This window comes from Cheilinus undulatus, linkage group 11 (assembly GCF_018320785.1).
Source record: "Cheilinus undulatus linkage group 11, ASM1832078v1, whole genome shotgun sequence".
In the NCBI taxonomy this organism is placed as follows: domain Eukaryota; kingdom Metazoa; phylum Chordata; class Actinopteri; order Labriformes; family Labridae; genus Cheilinus; species Cheilinus undulatus.
In genome coordinates this window covers 10,256,098-10,277,282 of record NC_054875.1, presented here as the reverse complement: position 1 = coordinate 10,277,282, position 21,185 = coordinate 10,256,098, and the positions used below count along the sequence as shown (strand labels likewise).

Below are 21,185 nucleotides of genomic sequence, written 5' to 3'. Positions count from 1 at the left end.
TGGTAAACGCATGAAAGACTAAACTGATTGCACACAGTTTTGATCTATTTGCCATTGAAAATCTAAAATAATGTGTTAAAAGATCAACAATATTTGAGCTCCTCTTGAGAGCACTCTACCAATTAGTTTAAATAAAACAAAAAATAAAAAAGGGATACATGATTCTGTATGCAACCCTCAGATGATGTTAAAAAGCCAAAAATGGATGCCATACATAAATACCTATAAAATACCATACACTTATATTTATTTGTTTATTTGCATTATTATTATTATTATTATTATTATTTAATCAGGATCAGACCTGATAATTAATATCAAATTTTGATTATTCTGGTGGAATTTAACTCTTTCACTGCCAGTTTTAGTGCATAAACACAGGACGTTGTGATGTGAAAAAACACAAAGAATATAATCTTTTTCATGAACATGCAAAATGAATTTCCTTATAGGGGATTTTCTCAGTCATGAATATGTAAATCATGAGCCACAGCTTTGATTTTTTTTTTATTTTTATTGTTTTAATAATGCCATACATGAAAGCAACAAAAATAATATACTTAGATATTTTTCCAAATGTTTTGCATCATTGTTTTTAAGGTTAAAGTTGTTCAGTTTTTACTTTCCCATATGAGCCTGGTTTATCAGAGTTAATGAAGGGAATGTGAAACGATAGAAGTGTTCTCTAAAATGTTCTAAGGTTATTCACATTTTCAGTGTCAAAATCTAACAAATATACAAAACATTATTTTTTGTTGTTTTGAAACATCAGATTTTATTTTACATTAAAATAAGAGTCACATTGAATATTACTATCTTTGTATATGAACTGTGAGACACTGAAGTTCTTCTGTTTATTCATTTATACATTTATTTACTTGAAAATGGCCGTCAGTGTCACTATCATCTCACTGTTATTGGTTTATAGTTTAACTACCATCTCTGCTGTTATTATTACTGCTGTTTTTATGACTCCGACTTTAGATCATGTCATTTATGTGGATTATTCGTGTTTGCATGTGTGGACTCCAGGAGGAGAAGTGACTCCTTTAATAATAAATAAATATGATTAAGTAAACAATCAAACAATGTGGTTGCTAGGATACTGCAGTATAAATCTCCCTCAGTCTAAGTAATGACATGAGCTGTGTGTGTGATCGTGTTTTGAACAGAATGTGGTTTTGTATGTTGGATAGATTTTATCAGTGATGTTACACAACAGGAAACTGTAATTATCATGGCAGCTGTTCCCTAATAAACCACTAGATGGTGCTCTCGTCACACACAAGCATTACTACACAGACAGAGGAGGTGGAGGAACATGAGACTGGAAATAGAGTAAGAGTCAGAGATTATTATTGTTTTTTTCAAACATATTTTTATTGAACTTTTATGTGCAAAGCATGGATAAATGAATAACTGCATTACACAGTAGTACTTGTACAAAACACTGAAAAGAGGATAAGGTAGACAGACAAATAGTAATTAAAATATATATATTGAAATAATAATAATAATAATAATAATAATAATAATAATAATAATAATAATATTAATAATAATAATAATAAGAAGAAGAAGAAGAAAGCAAGAAAAATCATACAGAAAAAAAGATAAGCTCAATAAAATAAAATAAAAACCAGGGACTTTAGGAAGTCTACGATGGATACCAGACCTTGAGTGAAGGAGAAAAAAAAGACTATGCTATAACAAAACAGCCTATAAAGGTGTGAGTCTCTGTCACTTTCTCCAGGCCGTGTCAATCAGTCCTGATCTCTTCCTTTGAGATTTTACGGATCCAAGTTAATCAAAGAAAGGGTCCCAAGTTTGATAAAACAGAAAAGGTTTATCCTTTAGGGCTGTGGAGAAAGCTTCCTGTGAAATGATGCTCGTGACTGTATTCACTCATTGATTAATGTGGGATCTTTGTCCATGATCCAAATTGTTAGAATGTAAAAGAATATGCAGAAGATTCCTGTTCAGGTAGCTCATCATTTAGCCCCAGTAGACAAGTCCTAGCACCCAAATGGAAAGGGCGCTTAAAATTTTTCTCAAGCTGGTGAACAATTGTGATCCAGTATTGTTGAATACAAGGGCAACTCCATAAACAATGAAACGATGAACCAACAGAAGCTTGACATTTAGTACACAAGTCTGATATATTTGGGTTTATTTTGCGTCTGGCTTCAGCTGTAACATAAAGTCTGTGTAAAGTCTTAAATTGTCTCTCCCATGCAGAATTAGATGCTATGATACCTTGGGGCCTGTTAAACAGGGCGTTCCAGGCCTCTGGATCTATTACAGTTCCCAAATCAGATTCCCATCTGCCTCGACCCTGTCAGAGTTTTCCACCTTAAGGCCACAAAGAGTGGTTTAGTGACAGGCTTAACATTTTCATTGTCTATCAGTAAGGATTCTATTGGTGAAATTGCAAATCCTCCAGTAAACTCCTTTAGCTTGGTTTGAATTAAATTACAGACCTGTAGAAATTTGAAGAAATCAGATTTTGGAACTTGTTTTTTACTTGTGAGAACGAGAGGATTGATTCTCCCTGAACCAGGTCACCAACAACTTCAATACCACAGCGACTCCAATCAGAGAAACCAGCCTGAAGGCCGGGGGGAAAATCAGGGTTTTCACAGAGAGGAGTTAATAATGAAAACTTATCATTATACCCCTCCAAGTTCCTAATTCGTCGCCCAATATTCATCATGTTCTTAAGAACAATGTCTTTAATTAGAGGACACAATTTTCCAGAGGAGATATAGAGTCAATTTTGCAGGGGAATCCTGTACAAAAGAGCAGATTCACAACTAAGCCAGGTGGAACTGGAGTCCTCCTTGAACCACTCCGTAAGGAATTTAAACTGTGCGGTCAATTGGTAAAATGTAATTGAGGGTGCAGCTAAACCCCTCTGTTTAGTGGGAAAACAAAGAAAACTGTATCTCAACCCTAAATAAATGATATTATGGAACGATTAACCTGTGCAGTGTTTTTCTTTGGTAATATAATAGGAAGCATTTGAAAAAAATATAGAAGACACAGAAGGATATTCATTTTAATGAAGTGGATCCGACCTGGAAGGGAGAGGGGTAGACCACACCACCTTTCTAAATCCCGTTTAATAGTTTGTAGGAGGGGACGAAAGTTTAGATCGTACGGATCTTTTAGTTGTGGGGAGATTTTTACACCTAAAGATATGAAACCATCAGTAGACCTGTGAAAAGGCTGTGAGATGGTCAGAGATTTTTATGACTAATGCTGAATATTAGTATTAGTAGATGATATTTACTCTACTAGTATAGTTAGTGTCAGAAACTTCAGCCACACTCATAAAACTACTGCTCAATACTGCAAACTAACATCAGGGTTATTCAGAAAATGTCTGGAAATTATAATGACATTTATTCATTGGTTATCTGCCTACTTCTTTAAGGAAAAAATGTTGGTAGTTTGAATAATAATCCTCTCCATCTGAGCAAGACTGAAGTGATAACTCTATAAGATTAAAATATGTATGCATATGAAATTAGAGCAGTAAATTTATCCTTTAAAGTTAAAGCTTTAAAAGAATGAATACATGAAAATTATTCTAACCTTGGTCGGTCTGCCTGGAAGGAAAACACGGTTAGTAATGTTGTTTTTATATAGCAGGCACCCATGAGGAGAGGCTATAGTCCTCAAGCTAATAGCTGAGGGATTGATTCCCAATCTCAGTGGGACATGTTTCCCCCCACTCTCACTCTCTCTCCATATATTTCCTCTCTCCCCTCAGCTATCCTATACAAATAAAGGCAAAATGCCTGAAAAATAATCTTAAAAAAAGACCCATTATTGAAGTGTATTTGTGCCTGTCCTGCCTCTTCTGTGATGCCCAGTAGGTGGTATAAACTCTGCAGAGGGACCGTCCTTCAAACCCTGACAGCTCAGATGGACAGGCAGCACATCCTCCATCTTTGTCTGTGGCACTGCTTGGTCTGGTCAGCGTACCTCGCCTTCTTCCTCTGCTTCATCTGGCCTTCACGCACGGTTTTAACCCCAACACTTCTTAAAGATGTCAAGTTGTCTTTTTTCCTTTTATATCCTTCAGTTGCTAATCATTAATTCACTCTGCGTTTAACTTTTTGACTTTCAGGATAAAAGACATTTTGTATAACCAGCCCTGTCACATTCCTGTTCACCAACATCTCTCTCTGTTTTAGGATTTTTATGTCATTCTGACAGGATACAAGGCATATTTTATTGAATTTTACATCTCAAAGTTCAAATAAAATTATGCAAAAGAAGAAGAGTACACCAGCAGTCAATGCATATTACAAGTTCTCTGGGATTAAGATGCATTAATCTTGCATCCTGAGAGGGATTAAGTGTAGCGGCGGGCTGGGTTCTCTCTTTTGTAGTGTGTTTAAACCAGGAATCATTTTTCACTTTTGACACCAGCACACCATTTATTCTGATAAGAAAGGAAGCTATTAGGCCTCTGACAGCCACTCTCGTAGTAATGAGCTCCAAATGCTAAAACACAGAAATAAATAATTTAGCTGATATGAACCTATGGGTCTAGAATTAAAAAAAATGAAGTTAACTAAATTTTAGATAAAAGCTCCATCATGGAGGAAAGAAGGTAACAATGGCATGACAACATGGGGAAACTGGGAAATGATTGTTCCTGATTTTAGAGATATCAAGGCAGATAGAATAGATCAAAAGCACTTTTACAAAGTAAAGCTAATTAAAAAGTATACTGGCAGAGGTAGTTACATGTTACACAGGTGGCACAGATGAAGCATGCAGGAGCTCCAGCTGAGGGTGCTCATGATACCTGTGGTATCAGACCCAGTGGAAACACAAAAGTGCATTCACTATACCAGTGGTGTCAAACTCAGTCCCAGCAGGGGCCGGATTCTGGATTTAGGTCTAACCTCAGAGCCTACTAGGGTCAACACAACCTTAAACTGTCAACCAGTAATAAAATATGAAAAAAAAAAAAAAAAAGACAGCACTGATGATAAATCAGTTACAAATGAACTGGGGTACAGTCATGGAATAGAAAATGGCCTTCCCGGAAACTGTTGCCACAAAGTTGGAAGCATAGCATTGTCCAAAATGTCTTGGTATGCTGAAGAATTAAGATTGGCCTTTACTGGAGATGAGGGGCCTAGCCCAAAAACAGCCCCCTATCATTATTCCTCCACGTCTTTGTCTACTTGGAAATATTCCTGTCTCTCTTAAGAAAAATGAGGATGTGGACCAGTCTCTTCTAATGATTGCAAGGAAAGCAACAATGGTGAAATGGATTGTGGATGACCCTCCAACTGTTACTATGTGGAAGTCTCTGATCTCAGAGGTTGTTACCTGGGTAAAGCTTGGACACTATGTTGATGGAAGGACTCGTCTTTTTCTGCAGAAATGGAAGAAGCCACTGGAACGGTTGGGACCTGCCTTTAATTTCAATCAATCCTTTATTGATCCACCGGAGGGGAAACTGCCTAATTTGGACCTTAATAAATGATTTAGTGGACAATTAGATCATTTTTGGATCTTGAGTAATGGACATAAGAGCATCTGAACCCCACAATTTTGGTTACTTTGCAAGTACAGTGTCTTGTCTGATTTTCTTATCTATGTCACAAAACGTTTTAGTTTATGGATTATCCAGTCTGTAGCTGTGTTATTTGTTTGTGTGTTGACTTTGTTCCATTAAAAAATCAATAAACAGAATTTACAAAAGAAACCCATTCCATGAAGCTCCTGCTTCACAGGTCTTGTGCTTACATTAATGCGGCTTAGCAGTTGTTGTTGACCCCGTTCTGGGATTTTATGTGACATCCCGCTTCATGGCTGAGTTGCTGTTGTTCCTAAATGCTTCCATTTTCATATAATATCACTTAAAGTTGACAGTTGAATAGCTAACTAGGATGGAATTTCACAAACCGTCTTATTGCAAAGGTTGCATCCATCACAAACACGCTTGAAGTCACTGAACTCTTCAGAACGACCCATTTAAGATCACAAATGAAGACTGCCAGGTGCTTGACTTTATACACCTGTGGCAACCAGTCTGATTGAAACACCTGAATTCAGTGGTTAACAGGGGTGGCCAAATACTTTTGTCCATATAGTGTATCATAGGCAGAATTTGCATTAAGTAGTAAATTAGTGCAAATGATGTGAAAGAGTGGTATGTGTTAACACTGCTACAGTGGCCCATACATTACACTGAAAGTACCTTTAGTTTTCCTAGACTAATGCAGCTTGTATGATCACAGAGTCCCTTTACATTCATTTCTTATCATTGTGACATTATGTAAGAAAACCAGATGATTTTCCCCTTTTGTAGATTGTTATTGCATTGTTGTTCCCCACAGTGCTCAGAGCGGCCTGTCCTCAGAGAGGACGTCACCGCTAAAGCGCTGAGTCATATGCCAAAGCCATCTGAGCTGTAAGACAATTAGGACTAAGAAGTGGCACAGAGCAGCATTTAACTGGAGACGCTGCACTGATACCAGCACGACTAAATGTGTTACAGCAAACAAAGATCTGCTCCACTGCTGTTCGTCTCCACAGGAGAGGATGTGAGGGAGGATGTGAAGGGAAAATAGGACAGGAAATGATGTAATATTACTGATTATACAGATGTATCTCCATGCTCCTGTCATTTAAATAGAGAGGATGATTTATACATTCTTTATGCTGCAGTGCTGGGTTAAAGTTAACAAGATGACTCACCAGATTACAGGAGATAGAAATAACACAAACATTCAGTTTGTACTGTATGCCTCAGTGCATGTTGCAGCTGTGTGACACCAAGTCAGAGACACCACAGATAAAAAAGTGGGTGCCCTTCTTAGGAGGCTTGGTATCTCAGGCATGTAATACTTCAATGTGTTTTAAGTGAAAAGAGTTATTTCAGCATGATACTGGGGTCACTAGTGAGATGAGAGGGAACATAATATGGGTCAAGTGTTTTCACTTCTCTTTTCTGCAGCACAGTCATCAAAAATCGGCTCTGACTTCTGGACCAAACTTCCTGTTCACTTTCTCATCTGACCTTTTAGGATTTCATTTTCTCCTTTTTGGCCATTTGTCTAATTTAACACTTTATTTCAACTCTTATCTCCCCTTCTTCTGAAAGGTAAAATGTACAAAATTGTCACAATCAATTATCTAATAAAAACATCGTTACCTGTATTTTTACATGAACTCCTGCATCCTAACTTTTATAGTTGTAACTGGATGCCTCATCCACCATGACAAATGAAACATGTTCATTGCTGGAAACACCACAGCCCATATTCAGACTGTCCTCTTCTATCTTCGCCATGTCTTCTTACAGGCTTTGCCAGCAAGTGTCAGAGGCAAAATCAGCTTGATTGCAGTGATTCTATTGTACTGCCCTGACAGCATGAGCCTTTCAGGAGGCCTGCTATGTCCATGGAGTCAGCTCCTCCTAAGATAAAAGGATTGGTCTCTTCCTTACAAAAGGTTGCTCTGCAAATGTTCTTAAATCACTGCTGAGTAAGGAAGCTTTGCTGGGATTTAAACAGAGTAATAGTACTGGATCAGGAGGACGAAGTAGCGGGGTATCACTCATAGTATACCAATCTGCCCTTTTGTTTTGATTGGTGGAAGAATTTACAGACTTTGAGTTTAAGTATCTGCCCTCTGTCGAAGTAGGATGTGGTTTTCATTTTTCAATACAGTTAAACCTTCACTAAACTTTTGTACAGGTAGAAGCAGGTCTGACCAAGTTCTTACTAGCATGCATGCACAAGTACAGTAAGCAGAGTGTGCATCTACAGGTGTTTCATTCAATCCTTTTACAAAATGCATCAATCCTAAAAAACCCTATTGAGGATGTTTACAGGGATGCTGGAAATTCTTTATACTTGTAGCACAGTTGTCACACGTTGAAGGTAAACTGAGTTACATTAGGACAGAGCAATACATAAAGTTTAGTTGAACTCTTTCCTCTGTCTCTATGCACTCTCTTTTACCCAATCATTCACAGCCATCAAGTTCCTATATGGCCAAAGGTGCAGGTTGGCCTCCGCCAGGGCTGCTGTCCCTCGTCTCCGATCCTGTTTGTGATTTTCATGGACAGGATCTAGAGGTAAAGTCAGGGAGAAGGAGGATTTTTGATTTGGGAACCTCAGAATTTCATCTCTTCTTTTTGCATATGATGTGGTTCTGTTGGCATCTTCAGCCGTGGACCTCCAGCAGGCATTAGAGAGGGTTGTAGCTGAGTGCAAAGCAGTCAGGACAAAGGTCAGCACCTACAAGTCTGAGGCCATGGTTCTCTGCCAGAAAACGGGGGATTGCCCCCTCTGGGTGAGAATTGAGTCCTCGTCACAAGTGAAGAAGTTGAAGTATCTCAGGGTTTTGTTCATAGGTAAGGGTAGAATGGGCCATGAAATTAAAAGGTGGATTGGTGCAGCATCAGCAGGACTGAAGACGTAATGGACCATTGTGTTGCAGAGGGAGCTGAGCCAGAAGGAAAAGCTCTCAATTTACTGGTTGATCTTTGCCCCAACCCTAATCTATGGTCATGAACTCTGGGTAAGAGTTGAGATCCCAAGGTCAAGTGGTCGAAATGAGATTTCTCAGGAGGTTGGCTGGGCTCCGCCCTAGAGATAGGGTGAGGAGCTCAGACATCCACATGGAACTCGAAGTCAAGTCACTGCTCCTTCACATTGAAAGGACCCAGTTGGTTCAGGCACCTGATTAGGAAGCCACCTGGATGCCTCCCTGTGGAGGTCTTCAAGGCAACCCCAATAAGAGGAGACCCAAGGGTAGACCCAGGACTCGCTGGAGGGATTATGTATCTCAGTTGGCCTAGCAAAACCTTGGAGTCCTCAAAGAAGAGCTGAGGAGAGAGATGTCTTGGTTGACTTTCTCAGTGTCCTGCCTCCACATCAGATCATTTCACATCACTTTACTACCTTCAGAAGGAGAAATTAACATGTTAAGACATGCAATAACATGCAAGTATTTAAGACGAAGCCCTTTTAATTCCTGGCTTGACAAATTAGCCTGGCATCATTCACAGGAGTTCTGTCATCATTTTTATATCATCTTATCACAGACAGCGGTGCTGCTGCTAGAAACAGACACATTCTCAAGACATTTTTTATAAACTCATCACATAGCACTTTAAAAAATGGCTGTAATTAAAGCAATATTGCAGCTATTCATAAATACCTGGGATATGGTACCACCATCTTATCGCCCATTTCTAGCTTGAAGTACAGGCAGACTAGTGACAGTTTTGCAACAATGCATCTCCTAGGCAAATTTTCCTGTGGGATATTTATGAAGAAAAGACAGATTAATAGCATCAAAACTTTAAAAAGGAACAATCCATCTCCACCAAGTCCTTAGAAAACAGTTCCATATTTATTGCAAAATATTTTTGTACAGAATACAACTGAAAAAACATCAACAGAGGAGGAATGGACAGTAAGGCCAACATCAGAACTCCAAGAGCTGAACTGTACAAACACCAAGAGTAACATTTGCTGCTTTTAAAGTGTTTTTATACATAAATTGTTTCCCGCCCTCACAGCCGCCTCCTTCAGAGGGAGAAAAGAAAGAACTCAAACATCTTCCTCATGTTTCTAAAACATTATTGCCTTTGCCTGAAAATCCATCGGAACTCAGAACACCATCGCACAATCCTTTAAATGTTTGAATCTGTGTAAGAAACGTGTCCCTAGATTAATAATGTCTCATAAAATATAAATATATATACCTGTAAAAAGCTCCAAACAATATGGGACTGATAATACTCTCAAAGTGACTAGCATCACTCGTCACAGAGAACATGAGGTTCAGAGCACTACGCTAAAGTTAGGATGCTAACACCATTAGCCTCACTGCTAACACCAGAAGCAGGATGTGCTGAGAGATCACCTCTGATTTAAATTAAATTTGAATGTTTGCTTTAGTCGACTTAACACTGCTGGAATAACTGAACCCTCGCTTCATCTTGGAGGGACTGAGCTAAGTGTGTGTAGATAAATTCGGGCGTGCATGCCCATGCACATCCTCATGCGATTTGGCACTGATGTAAAAGTTCTTTCCTCAAAGAAAACCTCGTGGTAAACACCTCTCAGCCACTCCAGCTCAAACCTTTATCATCTCTTTATCTTTAAAAAAAGGCAGAGTGAGACAGGATACATTTTTTTCCCCGACATTCAAATGTACATCTTAAACATTGGCTCTCCCAAAAGTTGGGATCGAAAAAAAGACAAAAAAATCCTCCTGTCTCTGGAAGTTTATCATAGAAAATAAAATTAAATAAAGATTAAAATAGTAGTTTTTCTTATATGCATAAGCCCTTCAAGAAAACACATCAAAACATTAGAAAGGATGAAGATGATGTACAATCCAGAACTAGAGAGGAGAAAAGAGACATGACTCCACAAGGAGAGAGTGGAACTAGAGGTGCAACACAACTACGTCATGTTTTTGCCCTTCTGATTCTACATTTTATTATACATCTGGTGAAGCAAACACAAAACACGGTATCCTCCTTTAAACCAGTGCTGGTTATGGTCTCTACACCCCACAGACGGTGGTCTTCAGACACAAACAGGCAAACCAACACAAAGCTCTGTATAAAATCCAACAGAAAAAAAGAGCTCACTGGTCAATCTGGGATGCTTTTGAGGAAAATGTCAGTTTTTGTTGCAGAAACTCCTCTGCAAACATTCATTTCACTAATGAGGATGATATTTTTGAATGTTGAATCCACTCTTTCTGCAGCTAATTTGCAGAGCTGGGCACATTTTAATCCATTAATCATTAATTATCTGTAGCCTCTTGCACCAGAAATGCATGAATTATTATGTTAAGTTTGCCATAAAGTCAGCAGTAAACCCTTCATTGAAACTAGCTAAATTGTGTCATTGCTGAATTTTTACACTAGGGTACGTTTGAGCTTACACATAGCTGGTGCACCGCAGATGTGTGTTTAGTTTTCTCTAATACATTTTTAATGTAGATGTTAATTTCAAGAAACAAACATCAGAACCTTTTAATTCAGTTAAATTCAGTGTCCGTTAATGTGACTTTCTAAGCAGCCTCCTGTACTTCAGAGCTTATTGAACTTTCAGCCAAATTACCAGGATGCTTTTACTGTGAAATGCTGCTTTACCTGCATGGAGTTACTTAACTCAGCTAGGCTGTAGCAAAGATAATATTTGAAAATAATTAAAGTTTTCAAACCAAGGTAAGACTAGATTTGTAGCATGGTTACTGCCCAACAGTTTAAATGGTTTCAAGACCTGTCATTCCCAAAAATTAGCAGTTTAATCTGCTGTAGCATTTTAAATATGATGAATGACAACGAAGCACATGTCTGAGACATCTCAAAATCTACTAACACAAAGTCTAGCATATGTGATTTTGCCCTGTCTTCTATGATTTGCTCCATGACCTCAGTGACACTGACCAAAAGGAGCACAGAGTGCAGTCACAAATGTAAACAAACCAAATGGAAATTGCACCCATTATGTGGAATAATTTCCAAACATAACTAGCTTGCCCTCTCTGGTATCATATGACATTTTTAGAGGTTGTGTCTCGACTCTATAGGGAAAGTGCAACAACTTAAAAATTTGATTTATTGATTAGAGCATGGATTTTCCTTTATGGAAATGTGTTTATGAATGTATCTGATATCATTTCAACCATGTTATCTGTTTTTTTCTTATTTCCTGTGTTACTGCAGGGTATGCCTGGAAAAGAGAGCTTGGTCTCAGCGGGTTCTCCCTGCTAAAATAAAGGACAAATAAAAATAGAAAGTGAGGTTAGAGTGATGAAGTTGGTGCTGTGAGATGACTAACAGCTGTTAACATTACCATCAAATTAATTAACGTAAAGTTTTGATAGACAAACATACAGGATAGGACAGTGAATAAAGTATGTTTGAATGCAGTCGTGATTCCAGGTTTAGCCTAGCTCAGCCCTGCTTCCTTTCAGCATCATTACATTGGTTGTAATGGTTCATCTGTCAAGCATGTCAGTCAAGCCACTGCACAAATTCTGGCTCTGTGATTGCCTGATCATGACAATTATAAAAGACAAAAACATGTAGTATGACCTCAGCTTTCTTATAACTCAAAAGAAAAAGATATTTATGGAAGTGATGTGTTTGGGTTAAATCTTTTATTTGATTTGGACCATTTCTGGTGAAGCAGGTCTGTTTTTATTGGGATAGATGATTAGTAGGGTACAGTGAAGCTTCAAAAGGTGATTTTAGTGGCTCTATGAATTGTTAGTTGGTGGATGAGTAGATTTTGGTTGCTGTGTTAGATGGATATTGGGACAGTTTGCATGGTTGGAATTGAAAGAATCATATCTTTAGTCATATATGGGATGACATGTCTACAGTTGTGTAAATAATCTGGGGTGGACTGTTGGACTTTCAACAACTCTAAAAGTTAATGCAAACTTCAGATATCAAAGTTAAGATCCTTTTTAATGGTTTAACAGTTAACAAAGTCATTTTTTTTATGAAATGTGCCCACCTCTGCTAATTTTAATGACTGCATACCGTTTTGAACTTTTCTTTGAGTAACGCTTCACTAAAATGACTCATTATCCACTCTGATATGCTGCGTTTTTCTACCAATGGCTGCTGAGGGGTTGGTCATTAACCTTTCATGGATATCACAAGTGCTTTCAATGATTTGATACCCTGAGAAGAGGACATAGGCTTGGGGTGAATTTCAGTACAAACAAAAACATTTTAACCAAGCAAACACCAACTGAAAAAAGGACATTACTAGGTAACACCACCTTTCACACATAAATAAAAATCTGTACTTATGGGTACAATAAAATCACAGATGTAACCAGAGAAATAAAACACTGACAATGACAAACCACCCATGACGACACAGTCATTTCAGCTTTACAATATGCATACCTTCATGCATATATAGTGTGTAAATCCCCTTGCATACAGGCGAGTGGCTGGGGACTATATAGAGAGCCTTTAGTTATACCAACTCCCTCTGCAGAGACTAACACTGATTATTAAGAGATTGGTACAAATGAGAGCAAACATAATTCACAGGACAGGCCGAGAGGACAGGGACCGATTCTGTGCAGCCGTGTAAACAGAGGAGGCCAGACAGCCAGAGAGGATGATGGGTAACAGACATCCACTTAAAGCAGCAAAGAGAGGACAGATTACAGGAGGTGGAGGCTGAGTGGGCGTGAAGGAAAGAAGAAGTGGTGGACCGTTTTCTCCCGGCTTACCGATCAGTTTTCAAAGTGGCAGCTTAGCCTCAAAACTTCCTCTCGTCTGCTCCTCATCTGGGCTTGGCGGGACATCAGTTCTGACGCTGAAAATCAATTTAGAAGTCATCTGTCTGTGCTGTTTAAGAGGGAAACTTGTGAAAATGTAACAGTGGACTCTCAGAGATGTAACACAGCGTCATGTGGTAAAGTTTATTTATGAGAGGGGGGGGCAAGTGAGCAGGAGGGTGTGACAGGCAGATAAAGGTCACTGGGTCTTCAAATGTAACAGTAGCCCCTCCTGCTTCTCCCCAGTTCCCCCTCTCTGACATCCTCTTTGGGTGTTTAAGAGCTGAGAGGACAGAGGAGCTCAGACGAATAGCTGTATGCGCTCTCTGATGGTCTGCCGGCAGATGGGGCAGGTCTTGAGCGCGGCGCTGCAGTCGATGCAGGAGGCGTGTCCGCACTGGAAGACCAGCTTGATGTGGTTGTCGATGCAGATGGGGCAGGTGATCCGCTCCTCCATCTGCCGGTAGCGAGACTGCAGCTGCTCCAGCAAGTTGTGCTGCTCCGAGTTTTCAGTGCCGGGGCTGCAGTCCACCTCTGTTTGGTCTGTGGAAGAGGTGGAAATGACATTTAAGATGTTTAGAGTGACAAAGAACTGATTTAAAGCAGTCAATAACTGCTGCTACTGCTTTGTCCTTTACATAATGTTGCTTAAAAACTTACAGACTGCTAGACAGTGCATTCAAATTGTTTAAAAGTGCAGTGTGAGACTTCTAGCCCAGTAGCATTTAGCAGAGCAAACTTCATAAAAACAAAATTTTACATTTACATTTACAAATTGGCCCATCTATATAAGTATTAAATTACCTGAATATATGAAATTATCTCTTAAACTAACTTGGAACAGTGGTTCTCTAAGTGGGCTGTAGGCTCCCCCAGAGGGGCAGGGGTAATGTCAGGGGGGTGTGGCAATGCATTTTGGATTTGGACTGGAAAACTGGATTTAGAGTGGAAAAGTAATACAATATCCACTGCTCAAGAGCCTTGGCCACACTACTACCAGTGTGAGATAGGTTTTTCTGCTGTTGCCTCAATTAAGACAAAAAGCAAATCAAAGCTGGACATTGAAAATGAACAGAGATTGGCAGTCTCACAGCTGCACCCAGGACCCAAGAAGATCCGTAGCACCAAATAAGCTCACAGTCGTCACTGCAATTATTGCAGGACTGGGTGTATAAATCTTAAAAATGCTCATTAAGTTTTTATTTTCAAGGAATTTTTATCTTCACAGAGTTTTAAAACTCAAAATATTGAGGTTTTATGTTGTGGTCAATTCAAGAAAAAAAGGAATTTGTTTGTTAAAATCTGAATGATGGTGTGTTGGTCGTACACTGAAGTGTTCTTACATGTTAAATGTGAGGTGGAGGGAAGGGGGACCTGAAAATATTTTTACCTGCAAAGGGGGGGCTCGACAGAAAAAGGCTGGGAACCACGGACTTGGGATAAGCCTTTAAGTCATACATAGAGAGGGTCCCCTCCACAGACTCTGCCATCTTAGATTTTTTGGATCTTGTTTTACTTTAACTACTAGAAATACATTTTGCATATAATATACCTGTATACCTGTCTTATTTAAAAGGATGCATTTATAGTAGAATCAGGTGTTGTTTGTTTTACATCTGCCTGTAAAACACTAAGACTGGCCTCGTGGTTTATGGTGGACCCCATGTGTACGCAGGAAGCCCAGGTTCAAGTTCGGCCTGTGGCACCATTTCCTGTGTGTCTCTTCCCTGTATCTGATTCTATCCACGATCCTCCCCTTTCAATAAAAGCTTAAAAAGCCCCAAATATATCTTTAAAAAATAAGACTCAAGAAGCCAATTCAAGTACAGAAGAGGCTTGGTGTTCTTAAGAATGAAAGAAAGGTGTGTGTATACTGGTATTAATATCAGTACTGACTAAAATTAGAGTTTAGAAACATTGGTTTAGGACAGGGGTTCCCAAAACTTTAAAAATAACATTGTCAGAAATTGGGGACCCCCACCTTCCCTTGAGGAGGCTAAAGTGCACAACACTGTACAAAACATAATGTATAAAACTTGCATCTTAAGTTGTTTTTATATTTTTTACTCACATTTAAGCACAGATTTCACCTGATAACTATGTTTTTATTTTAAATGTATGATTTTCACTTATATTAAATCTCTCTTTGTTTTTTGGAAAGCAACCCCCCCTTGTGACAACCCTGGGGGTCCTCAACCCCCACTATGGGAACCATTTTTGATTGCATGCTTCTTTCACTGCTGCATTTTCTTGCAGCCAAAAATATGTTTTCTTACCTTGTCTAATTTTCTTGGTGATTGTGACTTGGCATTTGATGCATTTCTTCATTCGATGGGCACACTCTGTTAAGACAAGGACAACAAGGAGAAAGAGGGATTTTATGAAGTGAAAACACAACTACGGTGCAAGTTTTTAAGTTTCACATAAAAACAAAGAAAGTGAAGGAGTTTTGGGAACGTAGTATATATCAGGACATTCTAGATGGACAGAAACAGGTGCATATCAGAAGAAGTCTGCACAGTTAGCTTATACAGAAGCATTTAATGTTACTGAAACCTAATTTTGTTGCATCACCAGTACAAATATCAAGTAAAAAAAGGATCTCAAAAACCCTGATCCTGAAGTTTTTAAAAGACAGAGTGAAAAAGAAATCCACACATAAGCTGCCAAGGTGTACTCATAACTCACACATTCACTAATTTATGCATTTGAACAGTGCTTGGCAACAATTCTTGATTTTAAGTGCAAGTATCTACTTGAGAACACCTGAAATCCCCCCCTTCTGTACTTGAAGGCCATCACAAAGTCCTCAACACACTGCAGCCTCCACCCACCTTCACAGGCCACGCTGTGCTGGCAGGGACAGAAGAGAACCAGCAGAGCCAGCTCTGAGCAGATGAGGCATTCACTGGGCCCTGGCGGTGTGGGAAGAACCAGGTTTGTCATTGTGTTAGGTGTAGTGTGGACCCTCCGTAGGCTTGCGCTGCTTAGACCCTGTCCACATGTGATGGCCTGGAGACGCTGCAACCTAAGAGATAAAATACAGCTTTTAGTAAGTGAGTAATGAGTGTGGATTTAACCCCTGCTGTTCCAGACATCTACCTGTGTTTCTCAGAGAAGCTCTTGATGAGTTGCATCATAGTGCTGTCTGCCACCAGGTCCAGGGGACTCTTGCCTTTGTGGTTGGCATAGTTGATGTCAGCTCCTTCCTGCGCTAGAAAACAAGCAATCGCTGCACCAACACTCAGCTCGGTGTTCCCCAGAAGACCTGAAGCATTCAGCTGTAAACATGAGGATGATGCAAGGGAAAAACAAAAGAAAGCAGATACAGTTAGAACAAACAGGATTCTGATGCAGACTCTAATCTACAAACGCTCATAATAAAGATAAGAAGTGAGAATAATTAGCAGCCAAGGACATGACTGATTAAAAAAAAAACAAAAAGGTAAGTGAATTAAAACCAACACAATCCAGCTCAGGCGGATACATAAACCTAAATCTAATCAGCATTGAAGAACTCCCCCGATAACTCATCTGCTGACAGGGGACAAAACAGCCGTGAGCACTTAAGTCTGGCCACCTACAGGGGATGTGCGCGTGCTCATGTGTTTGTGTGTTTCTGTGTTGTGTTGGCTTGGCAGGTGTCCAGGATGTTGAGTAGAGGCTGCAGTGTTTGCGGTCATGTAGACTGAAAAGGACGTTCTTCATCAGTGCAATGATGCCGGCACGGTCTGATGTAACATTGATATAAGTGCTCGTATAAAAGTGCTCAGAGTGGAGGTTTCTTTAGCACGGCTGAGCTGGTTACTTTACATAAAGCACGATGAAGATTACAAGAGATGCTGTGACATTATAAATCTGATCTTTTTAACAGCTAACACTGAAAAAATCTGGCAACTTTCAGCACGTGTTAAAAGCTGCTTTCATCATCTTTTTGTTAACAATGTGTTAGATCATTGCGTGGAAAGTGAGAGGTGTCTAAATAGAGATGAATGAATCCAGAGAGTTTTTAAAAGGCCCTGTAATTGCTCCTCAGCTCTGACAAACACAAAGTCTTTTCACTTCACGTGTATGGTTTCACAGCTCAGCTTTACTTGGCCTGGTGGATTTCTGCTGGAATCTAATCCGCGATATTCTCTCACTCGTTGTGGACATTTTTTACCCAAATAAATCCACAATTCAACACAAGCTAAATCGAGAGTTAACAATTTCTCTCCTTTGGCAGACCTAACAATTTATTGTCTATTTCTAGAGAAGAGGAGCATACATGTGCAGACTAAAACGTTCCACTATTTAAAATATACCCATTCAGAAAATGCAAGGGTTGTCAGCACTTATGCATTAATCGCAAATCCTAAAGGTTTAACATTCTGTATAAGTTGTTTAAAAATTGCATTAATCACGTGCTGTTTTGCCTTGTTTTGTCAGATCAGAGTTACCACAGCTACCACAGCTGGGCAGCAGCTGGATTACACTCAGTCTAGCATCCTCCTGCTCTCTCAGTAATGGAAAATACGTCACCTCTGCATCTTTGAACTTCTCATTTAATTTAAAATCTCACAGATAGCTCAGACAAAAGTAACTGACACCTTGTGATATCAAACATTTCCCTCTTTCAGCCTGTTCTTAAACTATTTCTATTCACTTTTCTACTTTTTCTGACTTTTTAATTGCATAGCTTAGCCAGTGTCATTACTTATAAACTAACATAAGTTCCCTTTTTTGTTTTCAAAATAAAAGCTGATTTTATCTCAACATGAAGTGAAAAATGATTAGCTAGAAACAGTAAAAATCAAAAATGTAAAAGCATAATAAAGCAGTGTTTCTAGAGAAGATTTATAACTATAATTGTTAATAGGGATGCACCTTGCTGGACTTATGCCGATATCCAATATGTCAACGTTTACAAATTTTATTTTCACCAAAACCGATATTGATACAGATATTTAAATGCAGTTTGGACCTAAAACTACAGTCCTTAAAACAAATTTTAGAGTGTAAAGAATGATGATGAATAAATAGACTTTAGCTGATGAAGGTCTGTTGGTTCAGTCTAAAACTTCACTAACTTATTTGTTCATATGACCAATATTTACAGCTGATATAGGCAGATTTTAATAGCCAAAATATCAGCTGAAATGTTTATACCTGATGACAGCAATACCTTTGTGCATCCATAATTGTTTACCTCACTGGGTTACATACAAAGAGCAAGAAACTACATGTAAACTCATGAAAAGTGTAAATGCTGTCACATCAATTAAGGACCGTTACACTGTGTCCTAATAGCAGGCGAGTGTGAGACAACGGGTCGCATTGCTCAGCATCACTTAGCGTTGCATCGTTGCATTGGATCTGTTAAATATTTAATTCTCTGCCCTATGAGTTTCAGTGTCTCCTTGGGAAAAAAAAAAACAAAAACATCAAGTGCTTTGAAAGGTGATAAATGATCATGTGGTAAATGATTGTGTGGTGCCTTCTATTGACACGAATTTGACAGCTTTGAGCCGAATAGTTTTGCCTCTGTCATTACAAAAGTAAGAACGCAATTCATTTTAAACAAAGATATGGATATTGTTAATGCACAGCTATATCCACTTTGTAAAACAATCAACAAACCCTGCAGGGTGAGGAAAGTGAAAGCAAGGAAATATTCCATGCATTCATTCATTCATTATGCCTTGTTATATACCCATTTCCTTGTTTCTTGGCTTGCTCATTGTGAGTGACAGAGAGGAAAAGAAGAACAGGACGAGGAGGGACAACAGCGTGCTGCATCATGCTGCTTCACGTGTGCGGTCAGGAAACTACAATATGAATCTGTGTATTTTAGCTGAAATTGTCGCCGACGCTCGCTCATGTTGCGTGCATTTATGCCATGGTGTTAGACTTCAGTGAGTAATTTTCTACATGCACTCCTGCATGTGTCTTACTGTATAACAGTGTTAGTATTTTTGACAGACTAAGCACTTTGAAGATGTCTAATATCTCTCAGTCATGTTTCAGACAATAACAATGAAAAGATCATAAAATACATCGCTTTGCATCCATTTGATATCCAAATCAGAATGTTTTTTTGTTGACATGGACTTAGGAGTATTTTTCTTGACATGCAATAGACTAAAAAAAAATGTAATTTGATTAGCTGTGGTAACTAACGATCTAACTTAACTTTCTCTTCCTGCAGAATCTTTTAAGGCATTTCTGAGCGTGTAGTGTTGGCATGAGAATATCATTGCATCACATGGTTGTCACATGGACTGAAATGTTTGTTTGGTGCTAATACTTAATTTGAAACCTTAATGAGATAAATTGGCTATAGCTGACATAAGAATTCCCTCTCACATTGTTTTTCTCTCTACACCGCTGTTCAGTTTTTACTTTCTAGAACTCAGATTAAGATTTTTGTTTATAAAAGGAGCCTGCCTAAGGAAAAACTGAAAAGGATTGCTGTTAAAATGTCTCTCAATATTTGCTTTTTTTCCCCTCCCTTTCGCCAGTTATTTTTTTCCCTCTTGAAACAAGAGAGTTAAATAAATTTTAAGTCGGATCAATCTTAAAAGTTAAGACTCTAATGCTCGCATTTTATTTTTTTCAGGACACACGCCCCACTGTAAAGGTGGTAACAGCTTCAGCCGGCCATAGTAACCCTTTAGTGCATTTATATCGGAGAACTTTCTCCTAGGTTAACCCCTCTTGATCCTTGTTTACACACTTTCTCCTCAGTTAACCCTTAACCTAGAGACTTTTTTCCCCTCCTCCTACCTTTCACTCTTCATTTACCTTGTGAAGTCAGCTGCTTCATCCTAGATTAACCTGCTGGCTGTAAACCTTACGTTTATTGCCCATGTTTTTGTTTACCATTCCTTCCTTGCATTTATATTAAGTCGGCCTAACCCTAAAGTCTTTGTTTATCCCGCTATAAATCTGTTTTTACCTCCTTAAGACTACATTAATCCTTTTAACCCCCCTGTAGTCCTGAGTTACCTTATGAAGTCTGTTTACCCCTCATTCATTCCCAGTGTTTACCATCCTCTAGTCCCTTATTTATTGTGGATAATCCTTTTTGTAACCTTTGTCCTGTGTGCACACACTGGCAAGCTCTCGTCAACACTTATTTTGTCCCAAGTTTACATCTTTAGAAATGTGTGTTATCCCTTTTTTGGCTTAGCAGGTCAAAACCAAGAATTCAGTCTTTAAGCATTACTAAACAGCTGCAATCCCCTTACAACACCTTACCACAGTGATAAAAGGCAGCAGAATCAGCAAAACATCAACCACTTTGAACCCTGAGTTATAAATATGAGAACTCTTCATGTTCATGGATTTGATGGCAGCCACCTTGCCAGTGAGTTTGGTAAAAATAGATAAGAAATGAAGTTTATTTTCCTCATAAACACACAAATGGGAGAACATTAATGTTACCTTATCAAAAAGTGCAAAAACTAAGCCTTTAATTTGTTTCATTTCCCTCAGGCCAGTGAATTTAACAAACTGCTCCTCTGAGAGAAAACAGAAATACTTTAAATGAATCATAAACATCTCTTCATGGATTCTCACCCTGCAGTAGAGCGATGTGGAGGAGCAGCCTTCACTGCTCTCCTCCGTGCTGCTGGTTCCCACGGCGGGGCTGAGCATAACGTTGGCCAGCTGTGGGCGGAGGAGCGCCACATGCATGGCCGTGTCACCGTCCTCGTCCTCCATGTTGACATCGGCACCCTCGGCCACCAGAAGCTGCACCAGCTCGGTGTGGCCCTGCGTTACGGCCAGCTGCAGTGGCGTTTGGTTACGGTTGTTTCGGATGTTGATGTCGCAGCGTCCCTATGAGAGAGGGGAAGGTTATTTTACTTTGCAGGACATAAACATTC

At 39.1% G+C, this 21,185-nt stretch overlaps 1 protein-coding gene across 3 annotated transcripts in view; it reads right to left on the bottom strand.

Moving 5' to 3' along the window:
* Positions 1-9,374: 9,374 nt before the first annotated feature.
* Positions 9,375-21,185, bottom strand: part of mib2 (MIB E3 ubiquitin protein ligase 2) — a 91,277-nt gene continuing 79,466 nt past the window's right edge. For all 3 annotated transcript variants that reach the window (XM_041799452.1, XM_041799453.1, XM_041799450.1), the window contains exons 15-19: positions 20,878-21,138; positions 16,420-16,598; positions 16,152-16,345; positions 15,594-15,659; positions 9,375-13,860 (exon numbers count right to left, since the gene is read on the bottom strand). In XM_041799452.1, the coding sequence (XP_041655386.1) occupies positions 13,619-13,860; positions 15,594-15,659; positions 16,152-16,345; positions 16,420-16,598; positions 20,878-21,138 (942 nt within the window). In that variant the 3' untranslated portion in view covers positions 9,375-13,618. The remainder of the gene's footprint in view (positions 13,861-15,593; positions 15,660-16,151; positions 16,346-16,419; positions 16,599-20,877; positions 21,139-21,185) is intronic.